Genomic DNA, 24,075 nt, shown 5'->3' on the forward strand with positions numbered 1-24,075 from the left:
TGTACAATCCATTACTAAATTATTTCCATTATCAATTAGCACCCATTTATAAAGATGCATCCCTAACACTGTTTTAGTCAGTTGGAATACAGCAGAAAAATTAATAACAGATCAGAAATATCAAGTGTACATTTTTGCTACATATTAAACTGTGATAACTACACCATATGTATTGAGTTGTGATTCATTGTCACCCATACATGTTTTCAAATAATTTTTACCAATAATCTGAAAAATTCAACTATGTAAAATCAAATTAAAAAAAAAAAAACATCTGACTAAAGTGAAGTCTTCAAATAAGTCCATTGGCAGATAAAACTAAAGCAAATTTTTCTAATGGATTGTTCATTTCCTACAGTAGTTGGTTTCAAACATATGTATAAAACAAACTAAAACTATGCTACGAAGAGAATCATCTTAGAGCAAATCATCTTAGAAATTACAGTTTTTAAAATCTGTCTTAAATATTCGAGAACATACTAGAATATGACATAATTACCCTTCCATTAATTACAGAAAAATACAACCACAGAATTATTCCAATTATCTAGACTGAAGATTCTAATAACTATATCGGTCTAACTTTGGACTAAGTAAGGTATAGTTTAAGAAGTAAGTAGTGTAGGAAGTTTAAAGTGATGTCAGGTGTCTCTATGTAAGTGTAAATACATTTAAAATACCATCAAATCTGTGATCCAGAATGTCAAATTACAGCATGTATTGGCAGGAGCGGTCTACAGCAAGGAGCTGTCTTTTATGAAGGATAAAAAAGAAAACACCTTTCTGGAGAGGAAAAAAAACCTTAAATAGAAATGGTATCAGGGAAAGTAAAGCCTGGTCCCCAAAATAAAAGGGCCATTAACTGGAGAGAGCAATATTACTCTTTACTGACACTCAGAAGCATTACTCCCGTTATTGGGAATAATGCAGTAACACCTCGCTCTCATTATGTAGTGCAATCATTAAGTATGTAAGGGACACATATATAAAAATACAGATAATGCATGGTGTCTACATTTTGGAGTAAGTCCGCAGACTAAGTCACAAGATGCACAAATAATTCATATCCTAACTGTTCCTTTATACCTGAACAAATTCTCATTAAACATACTGATAATTTTCAAATGATGTAATAAAAAATCTGGTTACAGTATTTTATTATTTTGCTGAATTACATTTGGGAAAAAGTCAGCTGCTTCACCTATTTTAATACTAGTATATTCTGAATCATACAAATACACGTATAGAAACTTAAAAGACCATTATTTCCCACAAGGGGATATTATTACGTAGTCTGTGTTATCGGTGCGTATTTGCAAAACATTTTAACACTGCAAACTTCCGAAGTTTCAAGATTGGGCACAGGAAAAGGTTTCTACACTACTACAACGATGCTGGTGTGTACTTCGACACAAGGCCTCTTAGTGACGTCAATCAATTGGAGGTAGAAGTTTATCAATGAATTGCTTGATATCCATCATTTCCTGTTTGGAATAAAGTGATTTAACAAGCTGTTACAAAATCAGAAATTAAATCCCCACTAAAATACCACCAAATAAATCTGCAGTGTGCCTAGGTAAGGCGAAACCACATTTTCACTACTTCTATTAAATGAAAAGTTGTAACAGAGAAATGAGGCTACGATAGAAATTTCAGAACATTTCCCGTGATTATGATTATTATTGTACGTTCAAATGATAGTTCCCAACTATTTTGAGGTCCCATGAAAATGGTCTGCACTTTGCTCTACTTGAACAAAACACTGGGGCTGAGTGCGGACAAAGGGCCTTAGGAGTGACAACACCTATCCCGAGAAGTATCAGTAAGGATACAATTACTGTCAACTAAGCTTGGGTGGAAAAACCTAGCTTTTAGCCTTCCCTCATTAGAATGAAATGCTAAATCCATAGCATAAAATATTTTGTGCCTTTTATCTCTTCTCACTGTCTGCTCCTAATCATTCAGTCCAGTGTTCTCCAATGTGATTGCAAAGAATCATCAGCTTTTATTTTACTTTTTTTTTCCTTTGTATGTAAGCTCTATGCCTGACATGAGCCTTGAACTCACAACTCCAAGATCAAGAGTCACATGCTTGGGGCACCTGGCTGGCTAGTCGGTAGAGCATGAGACTCTTAATCTTGCGGTTTTGAGTTCAAGCTCCTCACTGGGTGTAGAGATTACTTAAATAAAATCTTAGAAGAGTCACATGCTCTACCAACTGAACCAGCCAGGTGCCCCAATAGAGCTTTTTTTTTTTAACGTTTATTTATTTTTGAGACAGAGAGAGACAGAGCATGAACGGGAGAGGGTCAGAGAGAGAGGGAGACACAGAACCTGAAACAGGCTCCAGGCTCTGAGCTGTCAGCACAGAGCCCGATGCAGGGCTCGAACCCATGGACCACGAGATCATGACCTGAGCCGAAGTCGGACGCCCAACCGACTGAGCCACCCAGGCGCCCCTAGAGCTTTTATTTTAAAAAACACATCTATACAAACACAGATACCTGAGTTTACTTGCTAACCCCCAATGTGCTGAATCAGAAATGCAGAGTTTGATTGGTGGCTCAGTCGGTCAGGCATCCGACTTGAGCTCAGGTCATGATCTCATGGTCTGTGGGTTGGAGCCCCGTGCTGGGCTCTGTGCTGACAGCTCAGAGCCTGCCTGGAGACTGCTTGGGATTTGGTGTCTTCCTCTCTCTCTGCCCCTCCCCTGTTTGCGCTCTCTCAAAAATAAATAAAGGTAAAAAAAAAAAAAAAAAAAAAAGAAATGCAGAGTTTGAAGTTCTGGTGTCTGCATTTCTATTAGGCTCCAGGGTATTTGTAATGTAAAGCATGGAACTGGAAAGTGTGATGCTAAGTGAAATAAGTCAGGCAGAGAAAGACAGATACCATATGTTTTCACTCTTATATGGATCCTGAGAAACTTAACAGAAGACCATGGGGGAGGGGAAGGGGAAAAAAGAGAGAGGGAGGGAGGCAAACCATAAGAGACCCTTAAAAACTGAGAATAAACTGAGAGTTGAAGGGGGGTGGAGGGAGGGGAAAGTGGGGGGTGGAGGGAGGGGAAAGTGGGGGGTGGGGGGGTGGAGGGAGGGGAAAGTGGGTGATGGGCATCGAGGAGGGCACCTGTTGGGATGAGCACTGGGTGTTGTATGGAAACCAATTTGCCAATAAATTTCATATTGAAAAAAAAAAAGAAAGAAAAAAGAAAGAAAACCACTGCTCTAGACCCTCAGTCCCTCCTGGATCCTGAGTGTCAGCCCACCTGCTTTCTGGATTCAAAACTTGCTGACAGTTTCAACTATGTTCTCAGTAACACCCTAGGATCCTAGGCCCCCTTGTCTTTCTGGATAAATCATATTAATATCTGTTTTCTCTGCCCCTAAAGCAAATGATTCAGACCCACTCAGTGGTTGCAAAGCTAAGTTAAGTTGGACCACCTTAACGCTTGGTAATCAGTTTTTATTCTAGACCTTTTCAAGCCTCCAAACCAATGCAGGCCTCCTTCACTCTTACCAAGTGACCATATCTCCCACTTTACTGAAAAGACAAAGAAGATCTCAAGTGAGCTCTCAACTATTACCCACCTCAACAATCCTTGTTTATATTCACCCATCCTATTCTAGATTCTTAAGTGAGGTTCTCCTCTTTGAAGGCAAGCACTACCCATTTTAGGACTTTAAACTACATTATTATTTGATCTCCCTAAGATTCTCCCATTAGATTATTATCTTCTCTTCACTTCATTTTCTCTCTCCTTCTTCCCCACCCATGGGAGTCTTTTTCTCCCATTCACTAAAGAGCCTTCCTACTCTTTCCTCCTTTCACAAAAACCTTTTTAATAAAGGTCCTTATCCCTATCTAGTTCACTCAATCCACTGCAGGCTCCATTTCCAAGCATCCAAGGTCACAGATGGCTTACTATGGGATAGTTTCTTCCTGGCCTGTTTTTCCTTAATTGTTCTCTGAATCATGGGACACTCTTCCCTTCCACTCCGAAATTCTTTTTTTCCTTAAATAATTTAACCAATTAAAAAAAAAAGTTTGCGCACGTATGTACGTATCCATGTATGCAATCTCTACACGCAGCTTGGGGCTCAAGCTCAAAACCAGTATCAAGAGTCGCAACACACTCTTCTGACTGAGCCAGCCAGGCACCCAACCGCTCTGAAACTCTCTCCTCTCGTGCTCTCATTCAACACCTAACTCCTTTCTAATCCTACCCCCCTCAAACAAGTTCTACCCCTCAGCTTTTTTCCTGATATTTCCCCATGGTAATTCTTCAGTGATCAATAATGCTGGCCATTATTCTAAATCTCTATTACGGGCCTGAGCTCCAGACAAGTATTCCAACATCCCATTTTGCTACGATGGGGGTACATCAATCTCAGTACGTTCACTAAACTCAATCATTATTATCGTCCCCTCCGTTACCCTAAAACTCTTCCTTATACCTACTTTATGAGGACACCCAGCTTTTCATAAGACTATGGCCCAACTGGTCAGCTTGCTTTCCCTACCCCACAGTCCTTTCTCTGTACACCTGCTATCCAAATCCTACCCATTCTTTCAAATCCAGCTTTTCCTTCATGATCTCCGTACTTCCCAAAACAAAAGGAATCTCAGCTTTTCTCAGTTTTCTAGAAAGCTTTTAAAAACTTCTAATATAACACGTATCACATTCTGCTTTCTACACATTTGGATATATACCCTTCTCCCCTATTAAATTTTAATTAATTTAGCTTAAATTGCAATAAAAAGGACTGTTTTTTGTCTTTGAATTATGCACAAAACTTGCATGTAATGGGAAAAACAGTGAATATCTGCTGAATCAAATTGAAGAAACTGTAAGTCCTCACCTATGATTCAATGTGAATTCATTAATTAACTCCTTTAAATACCCAAGGAATCAAATGCTACTTAAATTAAAAACATCACAGGGAAAAGTGGTAAATATGTCTCTGCTTCCAAACAGTTACCTGCTGACATGAGCTGTGCATCATGCCTTGGTAGGTTTTGAAGGTTACATTGGCTGGGTTTACTAACATTTTTAGCTTTTCAGAAGTAAGAGAAGCAATCATTAGGGGAACTAAAGGGTCGCAATCTCCATGGCACTGAAGAATAGCAATATCTCTATTAACGCCACTGATAGGACCCTGCAAAAAAAAACCCAAAAAAACCAGTATCATTTATTCAAATGTATAGAGCATTACGCCAGGCATTTACAACTGCAGATAGATATGCACGTACATATGTTATTACTTACATCACAGGTTCTATTCGGCCACGGGAATAAAATTCCTTCCATCCCTATGCTCCCCACAACTCTTTATTTAAACTTTTACAGGACAGGACAAGTGGGTGATGGGCACTGAGGAGGGCACCTGTTGGGACGAGCACTGGGTGTTGTATGGAAACCAATTGGACAATAAATTTCATATAAAAAATAAATTTAAAAAAATAAACTTTTACAGGACACATGATTATCCTGTCTTGTATTATTATTTTGCCAACGAACTGGTTCCTTGAAGCAGACTGTATCTTAATTATTCTTTATTATGTTCAGTGTCTTGACAGGAGAGGTACACTTTAGCTGGATCTTATTTAATTGATTTAAATAAGACAGTTAATCAGCAGCACTTACTACGTGTAAGACACCAAACAAACGCTATATAATGATAAAAAAAAATCCTAGATTTAAAGATGAATCTGAAAATAAATGTCCACACCTCCCATGTGTGTTAAATACTGCTTTACACTATAGAGTACTTAGAAATTATATTCTATGGTAAAATTCTGCTAGCAAGCAATAAGAATATTGAACACTTAAAAATGTTATTTCTATGTGTAAAAAATTCCCCTTTTAGAAGTATCTTAAAATGTATCAAATACTTCAAATAGAAGATTTATGACAAAAGGACTTCTTTTTTACCCCATTCTATGCAATCTACAGTAAAGACAGTATATAGTATACAGATCACAAAAGTCTAGGAAAATCCTTTTTAAAAAAGGATGATTGATGTAAACTACGGGCTTTAGGTAATAATATTATGTGTCAGTGTAGGTTTGCTGATTATCAAAGATGCACCACCACGCTGCGGGGTGTTCACAAGCTGTGCACGTATGGGGACAGGGGACATGTGGGAACTCTGTGTGCTTTCTGCTCAGTTTTGCTGTGAACCTTAGCTGCTCTAAAAATATACAGTTTATTAATTAAAAAAAAAAAAATGACCCTCTCACAACGTTATCTGCCTTAACTCAGTAATCTTATGCCGCAAGTTTCAATCAGGCTACCTGTGGAAATGAAGCCCGTAGTGGAAGCCAGCAACTGAGGGCAGTGACTCCTGCCAGTTTCTGCTGTGTGGTAAGAGCAGTGTATAAAGATAAAGCTCCTCCCTGGAAAGACAACAGAGAAAGTCAATGGAACACATGCTCTGCTAACAGCAACTTGATTTCTTGTTATTAATAATGTCCATTAAAGAAAAAATCAACCTGGGTGACTGATGTCAAGTCAGCTCAGACAAGCTACTAGAAACACAAACACCCCACTCCACCATGTCCTAAAGGATAAGATTCTCTACATTGAAGATCACTGAGAACACAGGGACCACCCAATCAGTTGAGAAAGAGTTAAGAGTATATTTGCACTTACAGATGTCTTAGGAATATTCTAAACTTAGTTACTTATTTTCTCCTCTGAAAAGTCTTAGGTATAAAATCAAATCTAGTCGTAACTTGGTACTCTTTTCTAAAAAATTCAAGACAATAAGGACCCTGTAGCAGATACCTTTAGAGTATCCACCCCAGCTTAAATACCCTGCACTCTGGGAACTGTATTCCCGTTAGTCACCTGGATGCCATGTCACTCTGACCATCCCCACGGGTCACTGGGGCCCATGAGAACATGAGATTCCAGCTCATCCGAGACAGTCAAGTTCTTTTTCTCCAGATTTTGAAACTGGAACTCAGGGACTGTGAGTCTGTCTCTGTGCAGCTGGGATGGTAACACGTAAACTCAAGAACTGGCAAAGTTATAGGCTGCGACGGCAGAAAAAGCCAACTCTAGATGAACAGGCAAAGGAAGCAGATGGGCAGAGAAACAAGGAAGATGGAGAGAAAGTCATGACGGCTCTCCGAGTCTTAGATATTTCCTGAGGCCTTGCTTCATTCTCATCCTTGGTTTCCTTGACGTGACCCCACGGACTCATAACTTGCTCTTTCTGGCTTACGGTACTAGGAGTTGCTTTCTGTAATCAATGAATCCCAACCACATAGCCTCCTATGTTAGCTTCCTACTCGAATCAAGCATTCATTTCTATACCTATATTTATGGCACAATGTGTATTACAATAGACATTATCTTGAACTTCAGTAAATACCAAATCAGTAACATCTTTTTTACCATATTGAATCAACACACTGTCTACTAGATTTTAACTTCTGAATAATTCCGTAATTAATTCCATAATTCTAACATTGCCCAAATTCAGGTATTCAGTCTGAACACTAAGTTGTTGATTTAGAAGATTCACAGATTAGAAGCTACAGCAATGTGGGGATAGGTGAAATAAAGACATAAGGTCAATATGAGGTAACTACGTCTGCAGAAAAAGTATAGAAGGTAGGAGAAAAAGTATAGAAAGAAGAAGATACCAAAAATAAACATCACATATTTAAATCTAAAATCTATTTTACAAGATGAAAAGAAGAAAGATGACAGAGTGACGTCACCAAGATGGGACACAGGTCATTCCTAACTTTGCTCCCTCTTACAAGAACTAACATCTAATCATGGACAGGGCACCACTGAGAGAATCCTAGCACACGGAGGGGAGGTGGAGGCACCCCTGTCCCACAGAGACAAAGACAGACCACACTGGAAGGGAAGAGAAGTGGTTACACGCTGACCAGTGCAGCGCCACCCAGAGTCTCCCCGGAGCCTCCAGTTCCTCCAGTGGGAAGAAAGAACGCAACGGGGACAACCAGCATCCCCCAGCATTGTGGGTCACTTTGTGGGAGCCCCTACTTAGATCTTGTCTCAAGGGGATTGCAGGGGGAGTCTATGGGGCTCAACCACCGGGAATCTGTGACAGAAAGAGAGAAGAAATTCTCCTGTCTTCTAATGTATTGTTCCTATCAGTAGTCTCCTCCTAGGAGAGGGGAGTTATACCTGTGTTTAAATTAGAGTTTTGTTTAAAGGGGTACATAGGATCAACTTAGAAACCTAGCTACGTGTGTATTAGTATTTTAAGAAAATACATTCCAAGTTCCTATCAATTTGCCAAATAAATTTATTTTAAAGATATAATTTAGAAGGGAAAGGCAACAGCTGAAGAGAGAAAACTAGAAAAGCAAAAGAGGATACTCTTGTAATTAACTATATGTAATCCATTTGAACTTAATTCAGCATTAACAATAGTGTAACAGATTCTACGTCTACTAAAAAAAAAAAAAAAGACTCCTCCATAGAAAAGGATGGAAACCACAGATTTTCTAGATAAATATACCAATGACATATCACCCAAACTTTACCTTACCTGAGAAAATCCTCCCAAAATAATTCTGTTAGAAGGAATGCCATTCTTCATCTCTTGCTCTATCAAAGCTTTTACTAAAAACAACATAAAATTAAATCACCAACACTTTAAAGTTAAGCCTGATACCATTTTAAACAGGAGACATTAATTACAGAAAAGCACAAGGTATGTTAAAGGTGAATAATACGTGAAAAACTTGAAGCACTCTATTAAAATATAAAAGGAGGATGTATTTTCATTATAAAACTCATATTTGGCAGGTGTTGCTTAAATAGTTCAATTATTTCCTTTTTTTTTTCTTTTTTTTAAGATTTTATTCTTAAGTAATCTCTACACCCAATGTGGGGCTTGAACTCAACCCTGAGATCAAGAGTCCCATACTCCGCTCTTTCAACTGAGTCAGTGAGACACCCCTGTCCAATTATTTATGTCATTTGTAAACAAAAGTTCTTTCTCTTACCAATCAATGGATATTCTTTTACCTGCGTCAATTCTGCCCATATACATTCTATATTTCTCTCTCTTCAATGAATCATAGGAATTTGTACCTCAAGTTGCCATTTTAAATCCTAAGAAATGTAGCTTACATGGTTTGTGATTTACAGTGTTTATGAAGTTCATTCTAGGGGTACCTGGGTGGCTCAGTCAGTTAAGCATCTGACTTCAGCTCAGGTCATGATCTCGTGGTGCATGAGTTTGAGCCCCACATCAGGCGGTCTGCTGTCGGCATGGAGCTTGCTTCAGATCCTCTGTCCCCCTCTCTCTCTGCCCCTCCCCTGCTCGCACTCTCTCTCAAAAATAAACATTTTTGGGGCGCCTGGGTGGCTCAGTCGGTTAAGCGTCCGACTTGGGCTCAGGTCACGATCTCACTGTCCGTGAGTTCGAGCCCCGCGTCGGGCTCTGTGCTGACTGCTCAGAACCTGGAGCCTGTTTCAGATTCTGAGTCTCCCTCTCTCTCTGACCCTCCCCCGTTCATGCTCTGTCTCTCCCTGTCTCAAAAATAAATAAAACGTTTAAAAAAAAAAAGGTTTAAATAAATAAATAAATAAATAAATAAATAAATAAATAAATAAATAAATAAAACGTTCATTCTACTAGGGCCACCTGGGTGGTTCAGTCAGTTAAGTGTCCACCTTTTGATTTCGGCTCAGGTCACGATCTCACGGTTCTCAGGTTTGAGCCCCGTGTTGGGCTCCGTGCTCTCAGCGGAGCCTGCTGGGGATTCTCTCTCTTTGCCCCTTCCCTGCTCGCTCTCTCTCTCAAAAGAAATAAACATTAAAAAAAAAAAGTTCATTTCTATTATTTTAAAACTCTAATTTTTCTTATAGCCACTAAATGATGTACCAAAAAAATCAAAGGGTTCTTCTGTTTTGCAGAACACTTTGACACAAATCATTAACTATAAAACTGCTGACTCCTCAAATTTTTCTTTATAATCAGTGCTATGTGGTTTTTTTTTTTTTTAGTGTTTATTTTTGAGAGGTAGAAAGAGCACAAGCAGGAGAGGGGCAGAGAGAGGGAGGCACAGAATCCGAAGCAGGCTCCAGGCTCTGAGCCGCCAGCACAGAGCCCGACACGGGGCCTGAACTCACGAACCGCGAGATCATGACCTGAGCTGAAGTCAGATGCTTAACCCACTGAGCCACCCAGGCGCCCCTGTCCTTTCATTTTTTACATATGTGCAAGAGTTTAATTTTTTTACAACAATGTGACATTTTATTTATTTTTTTAAGTTTATGTATTCATTTTGGGAGACAGAGTGCGAGCAGGGGAGGGCAGAGAGAGAGGGAAAGAGAGAATCCTAGGCAGGCTCCACACTGTCAGCACAGAGCCTGACATAGTGCCTGAACTCACGAAACATGAGATTATGACCTGAGCCAAGATCAAGAGTCGGGTGCTCAACTTCCTGAGCCACCCAGGTGCCCCAAGAGTTTCATTTTTTAAGATCAGAATTTCCAATGTCATACTTCCTTTCTATCAAAAAATAAAAATCTTTTTCTAAAACACTGCAAAAAACAAACGCCCGAATGAAAAATTATTTTCTTTTTTATATAAAGTTTAGTTCTTAGACTGAGCATGAAAAGCAAGCAACACCCTGACTATGGCATGGAAGAATGGGCTAGAAAATAGGAACAGGGGGTTAAGAAATAAAAGAAGTGCTGGGAAACCTGAGGGATTTATTTACAGTGGCATGGAGGAAGCAGAAGTGGCAGAAAAGGCCCAGTTGGGAGGAGAGAAGGCTTGTGGGGGCCTGGCGACTGGTAGCTGCTTGCCCACCGGCAAGCAGTGCTGGGACCACTTCCCCTGAATTTCGCAAAGCTTTACTCCTCAAGGTCACCCCAACTGCTAAGTCGTACAAGAATTACCTGTCTTTTTAAACAGCTAAGTGTTCAATCAGCGGCATCTATTATTATTACCACACGAAAACTAATCACTAACATAATTTGCATCACACATGATTATATCATTACATCCATCCTTAATTCAAGTCTCCTTAATGAAGAGAACCGGCCACAACGATTAAGTTGCCATTTTCTCTATTAGCTGATGTAAATAAAAGCAAAAGTATGTATCCAACAGATACTAAGTTTGATAAAGACCATTCTTCCCTATTCACCTCACCTTTGTTGCCTACAGTTAAGGGAGTCTATTTGGCAAACAACTTAGAGTGTGATCAGAAAGAAAGGAAATAGCATCACCTACTAAGTTCAGATAATTGTACACCGGATTTCATCAGTATCAATAAAACTACTGAAGCCACTAAAATAAGAATTCTTTTGTCTTCGTAAAATGTTTCTGTACTTACCATTTTCTGCTGCCTGTTTAATTCCAGGTTCATCCTCCTGTGATTCTGGTGAAAGCCCAGTAATATCGAACCTGGAAAACAAGGCAAAATCTTAAAAGAGCTATTTGATTCTAAAAATATGTATTTATGGTAAGTACATTTCACTAAACTCATGGTAGTCTGGATTAAAAGGGCAAACCATGAACATGAAACTCAAATTAAAATGTCTACAGAGGCCAAAATAGAACTTAAATGTGTGAATCACATTCTACACGTTCCTTTCACCAACTAGATACAGATTCTAATGTTAAAAAATCACGCTGCCACATAATTCTAGAGTAAGAACATCTAAGAAAATACCTAACCCAGTCCTACACCCAAGCAGGAACTGCGATGCACACTCCCCTAAAAAGTCTGCAATGAGTTCCAGCCACTCCCTTCCCCTTCTACTGCACCATAGGTCAGTCCAATGGGACAGAGCTACTTTACGCCATCACTCTCTCATGCACTACCTCATAGCTATTAAGCAGAGGGATTATACTGATCTCTAGCCACATGCTTCAAAACGTTTTCATCGTACATTGTAGGTACCTCAAACCAGAGCCCCAAAGGAAGCTTTCCTCTTCTCTGTCAGGCCCTTTCCATTTCCCTACCGGGTTATATCCTCTCATTGTGGTCTCTAGCTACGTTCGCTAGAAATTGTGGTTCTGGATGGGAGTTTTGCCAGAGAAGGAAGATGAAAGAACCAAAGGGCAAAATAGGCAGGAACCTGTGAAAACTGCCAAGAAATCCAGGGTAGACAGAAAGGAAGTGAAGGGGTGGGTAAGAAATGGGTGGCAACAAGTAGAGAGGACAAGAGGACAATAGACTGGAAGTAGCTTAGAGGAACGAAGAACTGACTCTACTTCCTGACTATAAAACATACAGGGAATGTGAAAATATCTTGAGAGTGCGGAAGAGGAAGTGGTCTCCTTAAAAACCTGTCAACTCTCCAGAAAAGCAAGAAGTTGGAAGGGCGTAAGGTTGTGGCTTAATCACAGTTATGCCAGCCACATGGGGTCACTCAAACCAACAAAGGTTTATCAGGCAGTAGGAGGTATTTTCTACACTATTTCTATCTACCTATTCTCTCCCATTCCTCTACCTCTTGGCACAGCTCCTCAAGTTTACCCCTAAATCTAAATTACAAAACTTAAATAATTAAAGGTTAAACGTAAAGTTAATTATGTAACTCTGCAACTTAAAAATAGCTAATTAAAAACTGCTATATGCAAAAGCACTTCTAATAAAAAACAAAAAAACTAAGTGTAAATAAAAAGGTCTTATTGAATAATTCTTACTTACCAGGAAGGCATAGCCATGTTCATATTCAATGTTACAGGCATAACTGGTCTACATAGGAAAGAAAAAAACCGCAAAGTGAGAGCAATGTAACAAGGCATAAAACCTGATACATTCCATCACTGAAGGATAGAGAATTACTTCAGGCTTCCACAAAATTGCATGCTACAATATCAACACTGAGCTGTGTCACCGCATCCACATTGCATCATTTTCTCTACACATCCTCCAAATGTGTTCTGAAGACAGAGCAGCAGGTGTTCAGGACCACGCTTGGCAAATAAAAACATTTTCCTTTCTCAACACTCTTATTTAATACTTTCAAGCCAGACATTTTCTTACAAAAATGTGTAACCAAGACAGTTGGAAATGCATAAAATATAAGACTCTGGCTAAGTCTAAGGAAACGAGCAATTTACCACACAGATATGGTACATCAATTCCCATATGCTCAGATTATATTTTTGCTTATTTTCTAAGTTTCAGCTATGTAGTTGCTTAAGAGACCTCTAAATAAATATGGGAAATAGACGTTTTGTCAAAGTGTCCACTACACTCAGTTCAAGTCTTTGATGAACAATCTGTTGGATAACCTGAATGTAGCTAGATAAAAAAGGAAAGAAAAATAAATACACTATAACTACATCTCATCACTATCCTCCTGATTCATAAAACAAGTCTACCTTAGTTAGAGGTTACAGAATCTTATCACAATTTCTTTGAGAACATGAATTTCCCTAGGTTGGGAAATGGCCTTAAATCAAATTCAATCTTGGGGCCAATCACAACACATGAGAACATTCTGATTAATCAAGAATTGTCTCTGGGGCGCCTGGGTGGCTCAGTCGGTTAAGCGTCTGACTTCGGCTCAGGTCATGATCTCACGGTTCGTGAGTTCAAGCCCCACATCGGGCTCTGTGCTGACAGCTCAGAGCCTGGAGCCTGTTTCGGATTCTGTGTCTCCCTCTCTCTCTGACCCTCCCCCGTTCATGCTCTGTCTCTCTCTGTCTCAAAAATAAACACTAAAAAAAAAAAAAAAAAAAGAATTGTCTCTTACATGAGTCAGAATAGAGGACACAGTAACCCTGGCCAGAGTATTTGGTAGTCTACAGAGGTAAGATGAACCACCTATTTAAGGATAAAAAGGGGACAGAATGTATTCTTACCTACTCAGATATGTTTCCTCCTTCCATTTCTTCTTTCACATTTATCAGCTCTACTGCTACCACCACTTCTGAGGATGAACTAACCTACTAGCATGAACTCGAATCACAGTTGTCTTCTCCATGGCTACTGTTTCTCGGCAACATTCTGACCTAAAACGTTGCCAATCTCAGCAATTTTCTGTTTCCTGAAAACTTTATAGTTTCTTTTTGACATCCACAAACATTTCCAGAATTTAAAACCAAACCTATGAGACTTCAAAACCTGTGGTTTTTTTCCCCACGGTGTATCACGATGCCTTTAGCTGATAAACTTTAGGAGTGCTTCCAACATAGTAAAGACAAACTTGACAAGTAAATAAATCCCCTTGTGGATATCCTTAGATCTCAGATGTTTGTATATCTAAAGGAATTTTTCTGGTTCTCAGTTCAACTGACCTTCAAGAGAACATTATTTTAAATTTCCCAACATAACAGGAAAAAAATTCTATGTAGCCAAGTCACCAGTTTAGTTTTAAAGAATTTACTAATCTTTTTTTTTTTTTAATTGTCTTTTTTCTTTTAACGTTTATTTATTTTTGAGACAGAGAGAGACAATGAACAGGGGAGGGGCAGAGAGAGAGGGAGACACAGAATCTGAAACAGGCTCCAGGCTCTGAGCTGTCAGCACAGAGCCCGACGCGGGGCTCGAACTCACGGACTGTGAGATCATGACCTGAGCTGAAGTCGGACGCTTAACCGACCAAGCCACCCAGGCGCCCCCTAATCTTTACTTTTAAACCAAATATTTAAAAGGACAAAAACAAATTACATTTAAATGCTTTTCTAGAAAAGTAAAGCTATCACAGTGACTCCTCTCCGGATTCTGACTCACAAATGTAAAGATTAAAATACTTACGCATGCGGGCAGATATATTTGATATGTGAACTTCTGATACCCGCGAAGGCTTCTGCCCATCCATGCCTGGTAGGGAAATTATGTGAATAATGCCATTAGATACTGTTTTAAATCCCAATAAATTAGTAACGGAATAGTACTTTAAAAAACTTGCAAGGATAAACGTAGCTCTTTATAATACCATAAAAGTATGGGCCGTCAATGCTATTAAAACGCCACAACAACCCAAAGGCTACTAAGCTTTGTCTACAAATAAAGATGAGCTCTCCTGATTTCTGAAGAGCAGTGTGTTTTCTTTCACAGATTTCCACAGGGCTTTACTATTTACAAAATACAGGCATATTTATCTCTCTATAACCTCACAACAAAGTAGACAAGACAGATAATATAAATCATATTTTATATGATGGAAGAAACCTCAGAAGTAAATCAGTTGTCTAATATCTCTACATGCTTCTACTCTAATGAAAATAACTTTAATTAACATTCTTTCCTTGTGTGTATTATACGTGTTCAAAATGGAATACGAGAAAAACTAAAAAAAATAAAACAGTAAATCACAATCCTTCTAGCTGCAAATAAGCAGTTAATCTTTTGGTGCACTTCCTTCGGATTTTTTTCACGCATAACACCTAAGCAACAGATACAGATTTTACAAAAATGGGATCATACTATACATACATACATACATACAGTACCTACTTGTTTACACTTGACATCGTAACTGATACTTCCTACATGTTACTTCTATTAAAGCACAAAGGAAAAGTAACCTAAGGGGCGCCTATTGGGCTCATTTGGTAGAGCATGGACTCTTGATCCCTAGGTCATGAGTTCAAGCCCCATGCTGGGCACAGAGCTTATTTAAAAAAAAAAAGAAATTAAAAAAATTTTTTAAAAAGTAACTTAGGACATTTTTTGTGTGAAATAGTCCAGATATAAATGTTAAATGCAGGGCACGTGGTTGGCTTAGGTGGTAGAGGATGCGACTCTTGTGTCAAGAGTTCAAGCCCCATGTTGGGTAAGGAGGCTACTTAAAATTAAAAAAAACAATTTAAGGGGCGCCTGGGTGGCGCAGTCGGTTAAGCGTCCGACTTCAGCCAGGTCACGATCTCGCGGTCCGTGAGTTCGAGCCCCGCGTCGGGCTCTGGGCTGATGGCTCGGAGCCTGGAGCCTGTTTCTGATTCTGTGTCTCCCTCTCTCTCTGCCCCTCCCCCGTTCATGCTCTGTCTCTCTCTGTCCCAAAAATAAATAAAAAACGTTGAAAAAAAATTAAAAAAAAAAAAAAAAACAATTTAAAATTAAATAAACAAATGCAAAAATGTTGAATGCTTTTGTATTAACTATTCTTCTATTTTAATACACCTCTCCCAAAAGTGTTAAAGGCATATAGAAAAATCAGTAACAACTGTAGTAATTTTTACACTTATATAACAACACTAAGTCAGGCACTATTCTAGAGTTGTAGGAGTGCTTGCATGTGTAAATGTGTGTTTAATTTTTTTCAAATCTTTATTTACTTTTGAGAGAGAGAGGGTGAGCAGGGGAGGAACAGAGAGAAAGGGAGACACAGAATCCAAAGCAGGCTCTAGGCTCTGAGCTGTCAGCACAGAGCCTGATGTGGGGCTTGAACCCACAAACTGCGCGATCATGACCTGAGCCGAAGTTGGACACTTAACTGACTGAGCCACCCAGGCGCCCCTAAATGTGTGTTTATATGTGAGTTCATGTGTGTGTGTACGTATATGAGACTTCACTCTGAAAACTACAAAAATGTTGAAAGAAATTAAAGATCTATGTAAATGGACATCTCATGTTCATGGACCAGAAAACTTAATATTCTTTAGGTGACAGTACACACAAACTGATCTACAGAGTCAATGCAATCTCTATCAGAATCATTGCTGGCTTTGCAGAAATTGACAAGCCAATTCCAAAATTCATTTGGACATGCAAGAGACCCAGAAGAGCCAAAACAATCTTAAAAATGAGTAAGGTTGGGGGCACCGGGATGGCTCATTCAGTTAAGTATCTGACTTCATCTCAGGTCATATCTCACGGTTCATGGGTTCACACCCTGCATCAGCCTCTGTGCTGACAGCTCAGAGCCTGGAGCCTGCTTCGAATTCTGTGTCTCCCTCTCTCTCTGCTCCTCCCGACTCGTGCTCTGTCTCTGTCTCTCTCTCAAAAATAAATAAACATTAAAAAAAAATTTAATGAGTGAGGTTGGAGGCCTCACACTTCTCAATTTCAAAAGACTTAAACCTAAGAGATAAAACTATAAAACTCCCAGAAGAAAATACATGGAAATCTTGTAACCTTAGATTGGGTAATGATTTCTTAGATACCAAAAGCACAAGCAACAACAAAATTTTCAAAAAAAATCATCAAAATTAAAAACCATTATGCTTCAAAGAACATTACAAAGAAAGTGAAAAGACAACCTAAGAATGGGAGAAATATTTGCAAAACAGACATTCAGTAAGGGTCTAGGATCCATAATATATAAAGAACTCTTAAAAACCCACAAACAGAAAGACAACCTAAACATAAACAGGTAAAGGACCTGAAAAGACATTTTTCCAAAGATATACAAATGGCCAACATGGATAGGAAAAGATGCTCAGCATTATTAGTCATTAGGTACATGCAAATAAAATCACAATACCACTTCACACCCTCTAGGATGGCTATAATCAAAAGACAAGGGCTGCCTTGCTAGCCCAGTCGGCAGGGCATGCAAACTCTGATCTCAAGGTTGTAGTAAGTTTTGAGTCCCATGTTGGATGTACTTAAAAAAAAAAAAAAGACAGAAACAAGTGTTAATGAGGACGGGGAGAAATCAGAATTTTCATGTACTGCTGGTAACATGAAGTTACCATATGAACGAGCAATTCTACTCAAAGAAATATGATCAACAAGAAAAAGGAATGAAGTACTAACATATGCTACAACATGGATGAACCTTATAAACATTAGGTTAAGTAAAGGAAGCCGTTACAAAAGACCATGTTATATGATTCCATTTATACGAAATGTCCAGAATAGGTGAATCTATAGGTATAGAAAATGGTGGTTACCTAGGGCTGAGAATATAGGGGGGCAGGTTTCAGGGTGATAACGAGTATAGGGTTTCTTTTTGGAATAAAAATGGCTGCACAGTTTTGTGAATATATTAAAGGGTGAACTGCAGAATTCATCAAGTGGGTGAATTGTGCGGTATATCTCAAACTGTTGCCAAAAGAAATACATGACGCGAGCCCAGTCATGAGAAAACATTAAAACTAAGTTGAGGGTCATTCTACAGAATATACAAAGGTAAGGCTCTGTATTTTAAAAATATAAAGGCTATGAAAATGAACCTGGACCACTTTCTTACACCATACACAAAAATAAACTCAAAATGGATGAAAGACCTCAGTGTAAGACAGGAAGCCATCAAAATCCTCAAGGAGAAAGCAGGCAAAAACCTCTTTGATCTTGGTCGCAGCAACTTCTTACTCAACACATCTCCAGAGGCAAAGGAAACAAAAGCAAAAATGAACTATTGGGACCTCATCAAAATAAAAAGCTTCTGCACAGCGAAGGAAACAATCGGCAAAACTAAAAGGCAACCGATGGGAGAAGATATTTGCAAATGGCATATCAGATAAAGAGTTAGTATCCAAAATCCATAAAGAACTTGTCAAACTCAACACCCAAAAAACAAATAATCAAGTGAAGAAATAGGCAAAAGACATGAACAGACACTTCTCCAAAGAAGACATCCAGATGGCCAACCGACACATGAAAAAATGCTCAACATCACACATCATTAGGGAAATACAAATCGAAACCACAATCAGACACCACCTCACACCTGTCAGAATGGCTCACATTAACAACTCAGGCAACAACAGATGTTGGCAAAGATGCGGAGAAAGAGGATCTCTTTTGCATTGTTGGTGGCAATGCAAGCTAGTGCAGCCATTCTGGAAACCAGTATGGAGGTTCCTCAAACAACTAAAAATACAACTACCCCATGACCCAGCAATTGCACTACTAGGTATTTATCCAAGGGATACAGGTGTGCTGTTTTGAAGGGGCACATACACCCCCATGTTTATAGCAGCACTATCAACAACAGCTGAAGTATGGAAAGAGCCCAAATGTCCACTGATGAATGAATGGATAAAGAAGATGTGGTATATATGCACAACGGAGTATTACTCGGCAATCAAAAAGAATGAAATCTTGCCATTTGCAACTACGTGGATGGAACTGGAGGGTATTATGCTAAGTGAAATTAGTCAGAGAAAGACAAAGATCATATGGCTTCACTCATATGAGGACTTTAAGACACAGAACAGATGAACACAAGGGAAAGGAAGTAAAAATAATATAAAAACAGGGAGGGGGGAAACATAAGAGATTCGTAAACATGGAGAACAAACAGAGGGTTTCTGGAGAGGTTGTGGGAGGGGAGATGGGCTAAATGGGTAAGGAGCATTAAGGAATCTACCCCTGAAATCACTGTTGCACTATATGCTAACTAACTGGGAGGTAAATTAAAAAAATTAAAAATATATATATATACATCTATATATAAAGGAAATGAGAGATAGACTAATAAACTGTTTCATAACAGACATGATAGCTAAAAGTAACACAAATTACTGGAAAGGATCTTAGACCAGGAAGGAAACACATAGTTGGGAAAGTTGGCAAAACCTGAATGGATTAGGGGATGCCTGGATGGCTCAGTTGGTTGTGCATCGGACTTGGGCTCAGGTCATGATCTCACGGTTCATGAGCTTAAGCCCTGCATCAGGCTCTGTGCTGACAGCTAAGAGCCTGGAGCCTGCTTCAGATTCTCTCTCTCTGTCTCTCCCCGCCCCCCTGGGATTCTCTCTCTCTCTCTCTCTCTGTCCCTCAGTTGGGCCATGTATCTCTCTCTCCCTCAAAAAAAAAAAAAAAAAAAAAAAAAAGACTTCTGATTACTAGATAATGAGCATATACATATGGAGACAGAGAAAGAGCTTGAATGCATGCACAGTTGCACAATGTAGTAAAAGACTAACAATGGGGGAAGCTTGGCAACAAAGATAGGGAATGATTAGCACAAGTGACCAAAGACAGAAAAAGATAAACTAGAATTCATCAGGATTAAAACTGTTGTGCTTTAACGTACACTATCAAGAAAGTGAAAAGATAACCCTTAGATTGGGGGATAATATTTGAAAATCACATATATGAGGTTTCCAGTATCTAAAATATATTTTTATTTTTATTTTTTAAGTTTATTTATTATTTTTAGTAATCTCTACACTCAATGTGCGGCTGGAACTCACGACCCTGAGATCAAGAATCACATGGTCTTCCAACTAAGCCAGCCAGGCTCTCCTAGAATATATTTTTATTTTTTGATTATTATTATTTTCAGTTTTGAGAGAGAGAGAGAGAGAGTACAAGTGAGTGTGGGGAAGGGGCAGAGAGAAGGGGGAAAGAGGATTCCAAGCAGGCTCTGAGCTGACAGCAGTGAGCCCAATGGAGGGCTTGAACTCACAAACTGCAAGATTATGCCGGAGCCGAAGTTGGACACTTAACTGACTGAGCTGCACAGGAGACGCTAGCATATATTTTTAAAGTCTTAAAAATCAACAAGAAAAAAGACAACTTGGTTTTAAAAATGGGCAAAGGGCTTGCACGGATATTTCCCTAATGAAGATATACAAATGGCCAAATAAACACATGAAAAGATGATCAACTTCATCAGTCACTAGGAAATGCAATTAAAAACCCAAACACTTCACACTCGATAGGATGGCTATAATCCAAAAGAAAGAGAATAACAAATACTGGTGAGAATGTGGAAAAATCAGAACCTTCTTACACTGTTAGAGTGTTTCCTGTTAGAACAGGAAAATGGTACAGCCACTATGGACAACAAACGGTCTGGGAGCTCCTCAAAGGGTTAAACAGTTACCACTGACTCAGCAACTGTTCAAGTGAACGGAAAACCTATATTCATGTAAAATCTTGCACACGGATGTTCTGAGTAGCACTAATCATAACAGCCAAGAGGATGAAACAATTCAAATGTTCATCAACTGATAAATTTAAAAACTATGGTATATTCATAAGATCAATACATGGCTATCACTCCATGGAATATTATTTGAGAATAAAAGGAATAAAGTACTGATACATGTCACAACATGAATGAACCTGAAAAACATGCTATGTGAAAGAATGCATACCAAAAAGGTCAAATATTATCCAATTCCATTTATATGAGATATCCAGAAGAGGTAAATCCATAGGAACCACAAGGAGATTAGTGGTTGCCAGGGAAGGGAATAAAGAATATCTGCTAACAGGTGTGCCATTTCTTTGGGGGATGTTGAAAATATCCTGCAATTAACACGTTAGTGATGGTTCCACAACTTTGTAAATATACTAAAAACTATGGAATTGTACACTTTAAAAGAGTTGCTTTTATGATATGGAAATCATATTTCAATAAATAACATTAACAACTGAAGAAGTTTTTAAAAAGGGGCAGGGCAGAACTGAACTGTGGCCCACTGTTTGCCAACCACTCTTCTACACAAGAAATACTAAGAACTCTTATGAGAAAAAGAACAGAAATCTTGAGTTCTAGTCCCAACTCTGCCTCTATGTAGAAGTGTGGATACAGACAGCTCAGACTAGTGGCTTTCAAAGTGTTCTCTCCAGATCAGTAATAATATCTGGGAACTTGTCAGAAATGCAAATTGCCGGGCCCCATCCCAGACCCAGTGAATCAGAAACTCTGGTGGTGGGGACCACATTGAGCCTATTAAAGTATGAGAATCAATGCTTTTCCAGTCCTTAGTTTTCCCATCCATAATCTCCCCATCGCTTATAAAAAATCTTCTTTGAATGTTTATTTTTATTATTTTTCTTTAAAAAAAATTTTTTTTTTAATTTACCGTTTATTTATTTTGAGAGAGAGAGAGAAAGAGAGAGTAACGAGAAGGGGAGGACTAGAGAGAGAGAAAGAGAGAGAGACGGAGAATCTGAAGCAGGCTCCAGGCCCTGAGCTGTTAGCACAGAACCAGACACAGGGCTCAAACTCATGAGCTGTGAGATCATGACGTGAGCCGAAGTCAGATGCTCAACCGACTGAGCCACCCAGGTACCCCTAAAGATCTTTGACTGTAACTGAATTATACAAAAGTATGGCCAACTTGTTTCCAGTCCTTTTGTTAATTTTCAAAGTCAGTGGAAACCTCAAGATTCAAGAAATTGACACAAAGCTTCAGTTAAATGAACAATCTACTGTTCAGAAACCTAGATCAATCAGAATATATTTCACTTATTTGAAACAGAAAAAGAAAACAAAACATGCACACACACATATACATACAAAGGTTTTCTGAGTCCAAAAAAAATTTCCAGGCATATCCCAAGAAATATCACAAATTCACACTATTTTATTTCTCAATTGTACTTTTAGAAAAGACTACAACAAAGTAACTAAAGTCTATTTCCGTTATGCTCACTACTCCATAGTAATATGGTGTGGAACTAAAAACAAAGATTCCAGGTTTGTACAAGAAGCACTACTTATTACCATCCCTGTCCCAGTAGCACATCACAGTTACAGAATCTCTCCTATCTGTCCTAATGAGTCTTACCAACTATCTGGCTAAGAGCAAAATGACCCAAGGTGGGTCAGATTCGTTTTTTTTTTTTTTATGTCTACTTATTTTTGAGAGATACAGCATGAGTGGGGGATGGGGAGAGAGTAGGGAGACACAGAATCCGTAGCAGGCTCCAGGCTCTGAGCTGTCAGCACAGAGCCCGATGCGGGGCTTGAACCCACAAGATATGAGATCGTGACCTGAGCCGAAGTCAGACGCTCAACCAACTGAGCCACCCAAGCGCCCCAAGATTAGGTCAGATTTTTTTTTTTTTTTTTTTTTTTTTTTTAGTTTTTTAAAATGTTTGTTTCTATTTGAGACAGAGACAAAGACAGAGAGACAGAGCTCAAGCCAGGGAGGGGCAGAGAGAGAGAGAGAGTCAGAACCTGAAGCAGGCTCCAGGCTCCAAGCTGTTAGCACAGAGCCCAACGCACTGCTCGAACTCATGAGCCATGAGATCATGACCTGAACCAAAGTCAGACGCTTAACTGACCGAGCTACCAGGTGCCCCAAGACGGGGTCAGATTCTTACCTGAACACCAGAATTAGGGTTGATATAAAGTCAGAGCTGGGGTGGTCCATTTTGATCAGAAAAATGTGTCAGCTGAGGAAATTGTGCAAATACACAGAAAGAAGCAAAAGTGAGAGAGCACAAGGGGATGAAAAGCAGAGAGATGAAAGGCACTTTGGTGCCTGCAGCTGACTGAATAGCAGCCACCAAAATTCATGTTCACCTGGAACATCAGAGTGTGACCTTATTTGGAAATAGGCTCTTTGCAGATGTCATCTGTTAAGGATCAAGATGGGATTTATTAGGATTAGGGTGGGCCCTAAATCTAGCAACTGGTGTCCTTATTAGAAATGAGAAAAAAAAAAAAATGAGGAAAGTACACAGATTAACAGCAAAATGGCCATGTGAGGAGGGAGGCAGAGACTGGAAGGAACCGTCACAAGCCAAGGAACCGTCACAACCTGGAAGAGGCACAGGGTTCCCCCCAACAGCTTTTGCAGGGAGCATTTGTAGTCCTTTTGACACCCTGACACTGGACTCCTAACTTCTTTAACTGTGAGAATAAATTGCTGTGGCTTTAAGCTATCTAGTTTGTAGTGTTTTACTATGGCAGCCCTAGGAAACTTAATATACTTGGTGACTAATTCCCATCATAGGTCTTGCGCCTTAATTCCTCATTCATTCATTCATCTACTCAACACTTAGTTCTTCTACTTATCCAGCAGCGTCCAGGCCCTGAGGATGCAGTATTAAGTTAAATAGAAAATACCTGTGTTCTCAGGTGACTTTTATGGTATGGTAAGCATTAAGTTAAATACAAAAAACCTGTGTTCTCAGGTGACTTTTATTTCAATGAAATTAAAAAAAATCTTTGCCTTCTTGGAGCTTATATGCTAATGAGCTATCTTGTATCCTTCCATAAATTTTGTATAAACTAGTTGAACAGTTTTCTAGTCCTTGTAACTAAATGATCCCCAAATCCCACTCTATAATTCTCTTAGTTCTTGATTACAGAAAGACCTGCAAATGAACGGTCACAAAATATACCCATGTTGCCAATTCAATATTATTTTTGATCTTACTTGATCCCTCAGTTAAGACTTAATCTACTTAAACATTTGTCTTTGAAACTTTATTTTTGTCTTTTTAATGTTTATTTATTTTTAGAGAGAG

The 24,075-nt window shown here is 39.0% G+C and overlaps 1 protein-coding gene across 3 annotated transcripts in view; it reads right to left on the reverse strand.

The window, feature by feature from the left end:
* Positions 1-1,140: 1,140 nt before the first annotated feature.
* Positions 1,141-24,075, reverse strand: part of LYPLA1 (lysophospholipase 1) — a 29,503-nt gene continuing 6,568 nt past the window's right edge. For 2 of the 3 annotated variants that reach the window (XM_042973169.1, XM_042973170.1), the window contains exons 3-9: positions 14,725-14,790; positions 12,667-12,714; positions 11,344-11,414; positions 8,538-8,611; positions 6,295-6,396; positions 4,980-5,156; positions 1,141-1,484 (exon numbers count right to left, since the gene is read on the reverse strand). In XM_042973169.1, the coding sequence (XP_042829103.1) occupies positions 1,431-1,484; positions 4,980-5,156; positions 6,295-6,396; positions 8,538-8,611; positions 11,344-11,414; positions 12,667-12,714; positions 14,725-14,790 (592 nt within the window). In that variant the 3' untranslated portion in view covers positions 1,141-1,430. Of the gene's footprint in view, positions 1,485-4,979; positions 5,157-6,294; positions 6,397-8,537; positions 8,612-11,343; positions 11,415-12,666; positions 12,715-13,829; positions 13,930-14,724; positions 14,791-24,075 lie in introns of those variants that run through there. The other variant, XM_042973171.1, reaches the window with a different exon arrangement.

This window comes from Panthera tigris, chromosome F2, assembly GCF_018350195.1.
Source record: "Panthera tigris isolate Pti1 chromosome F2, P.tigris_Pti1_mat1.1, whole genome shotgun sequence".
NCBI lineage: Eukaryota > Metazoa > Chordata > Mammalia > Carnivora > Felidae > Panthera > Panthera tigris.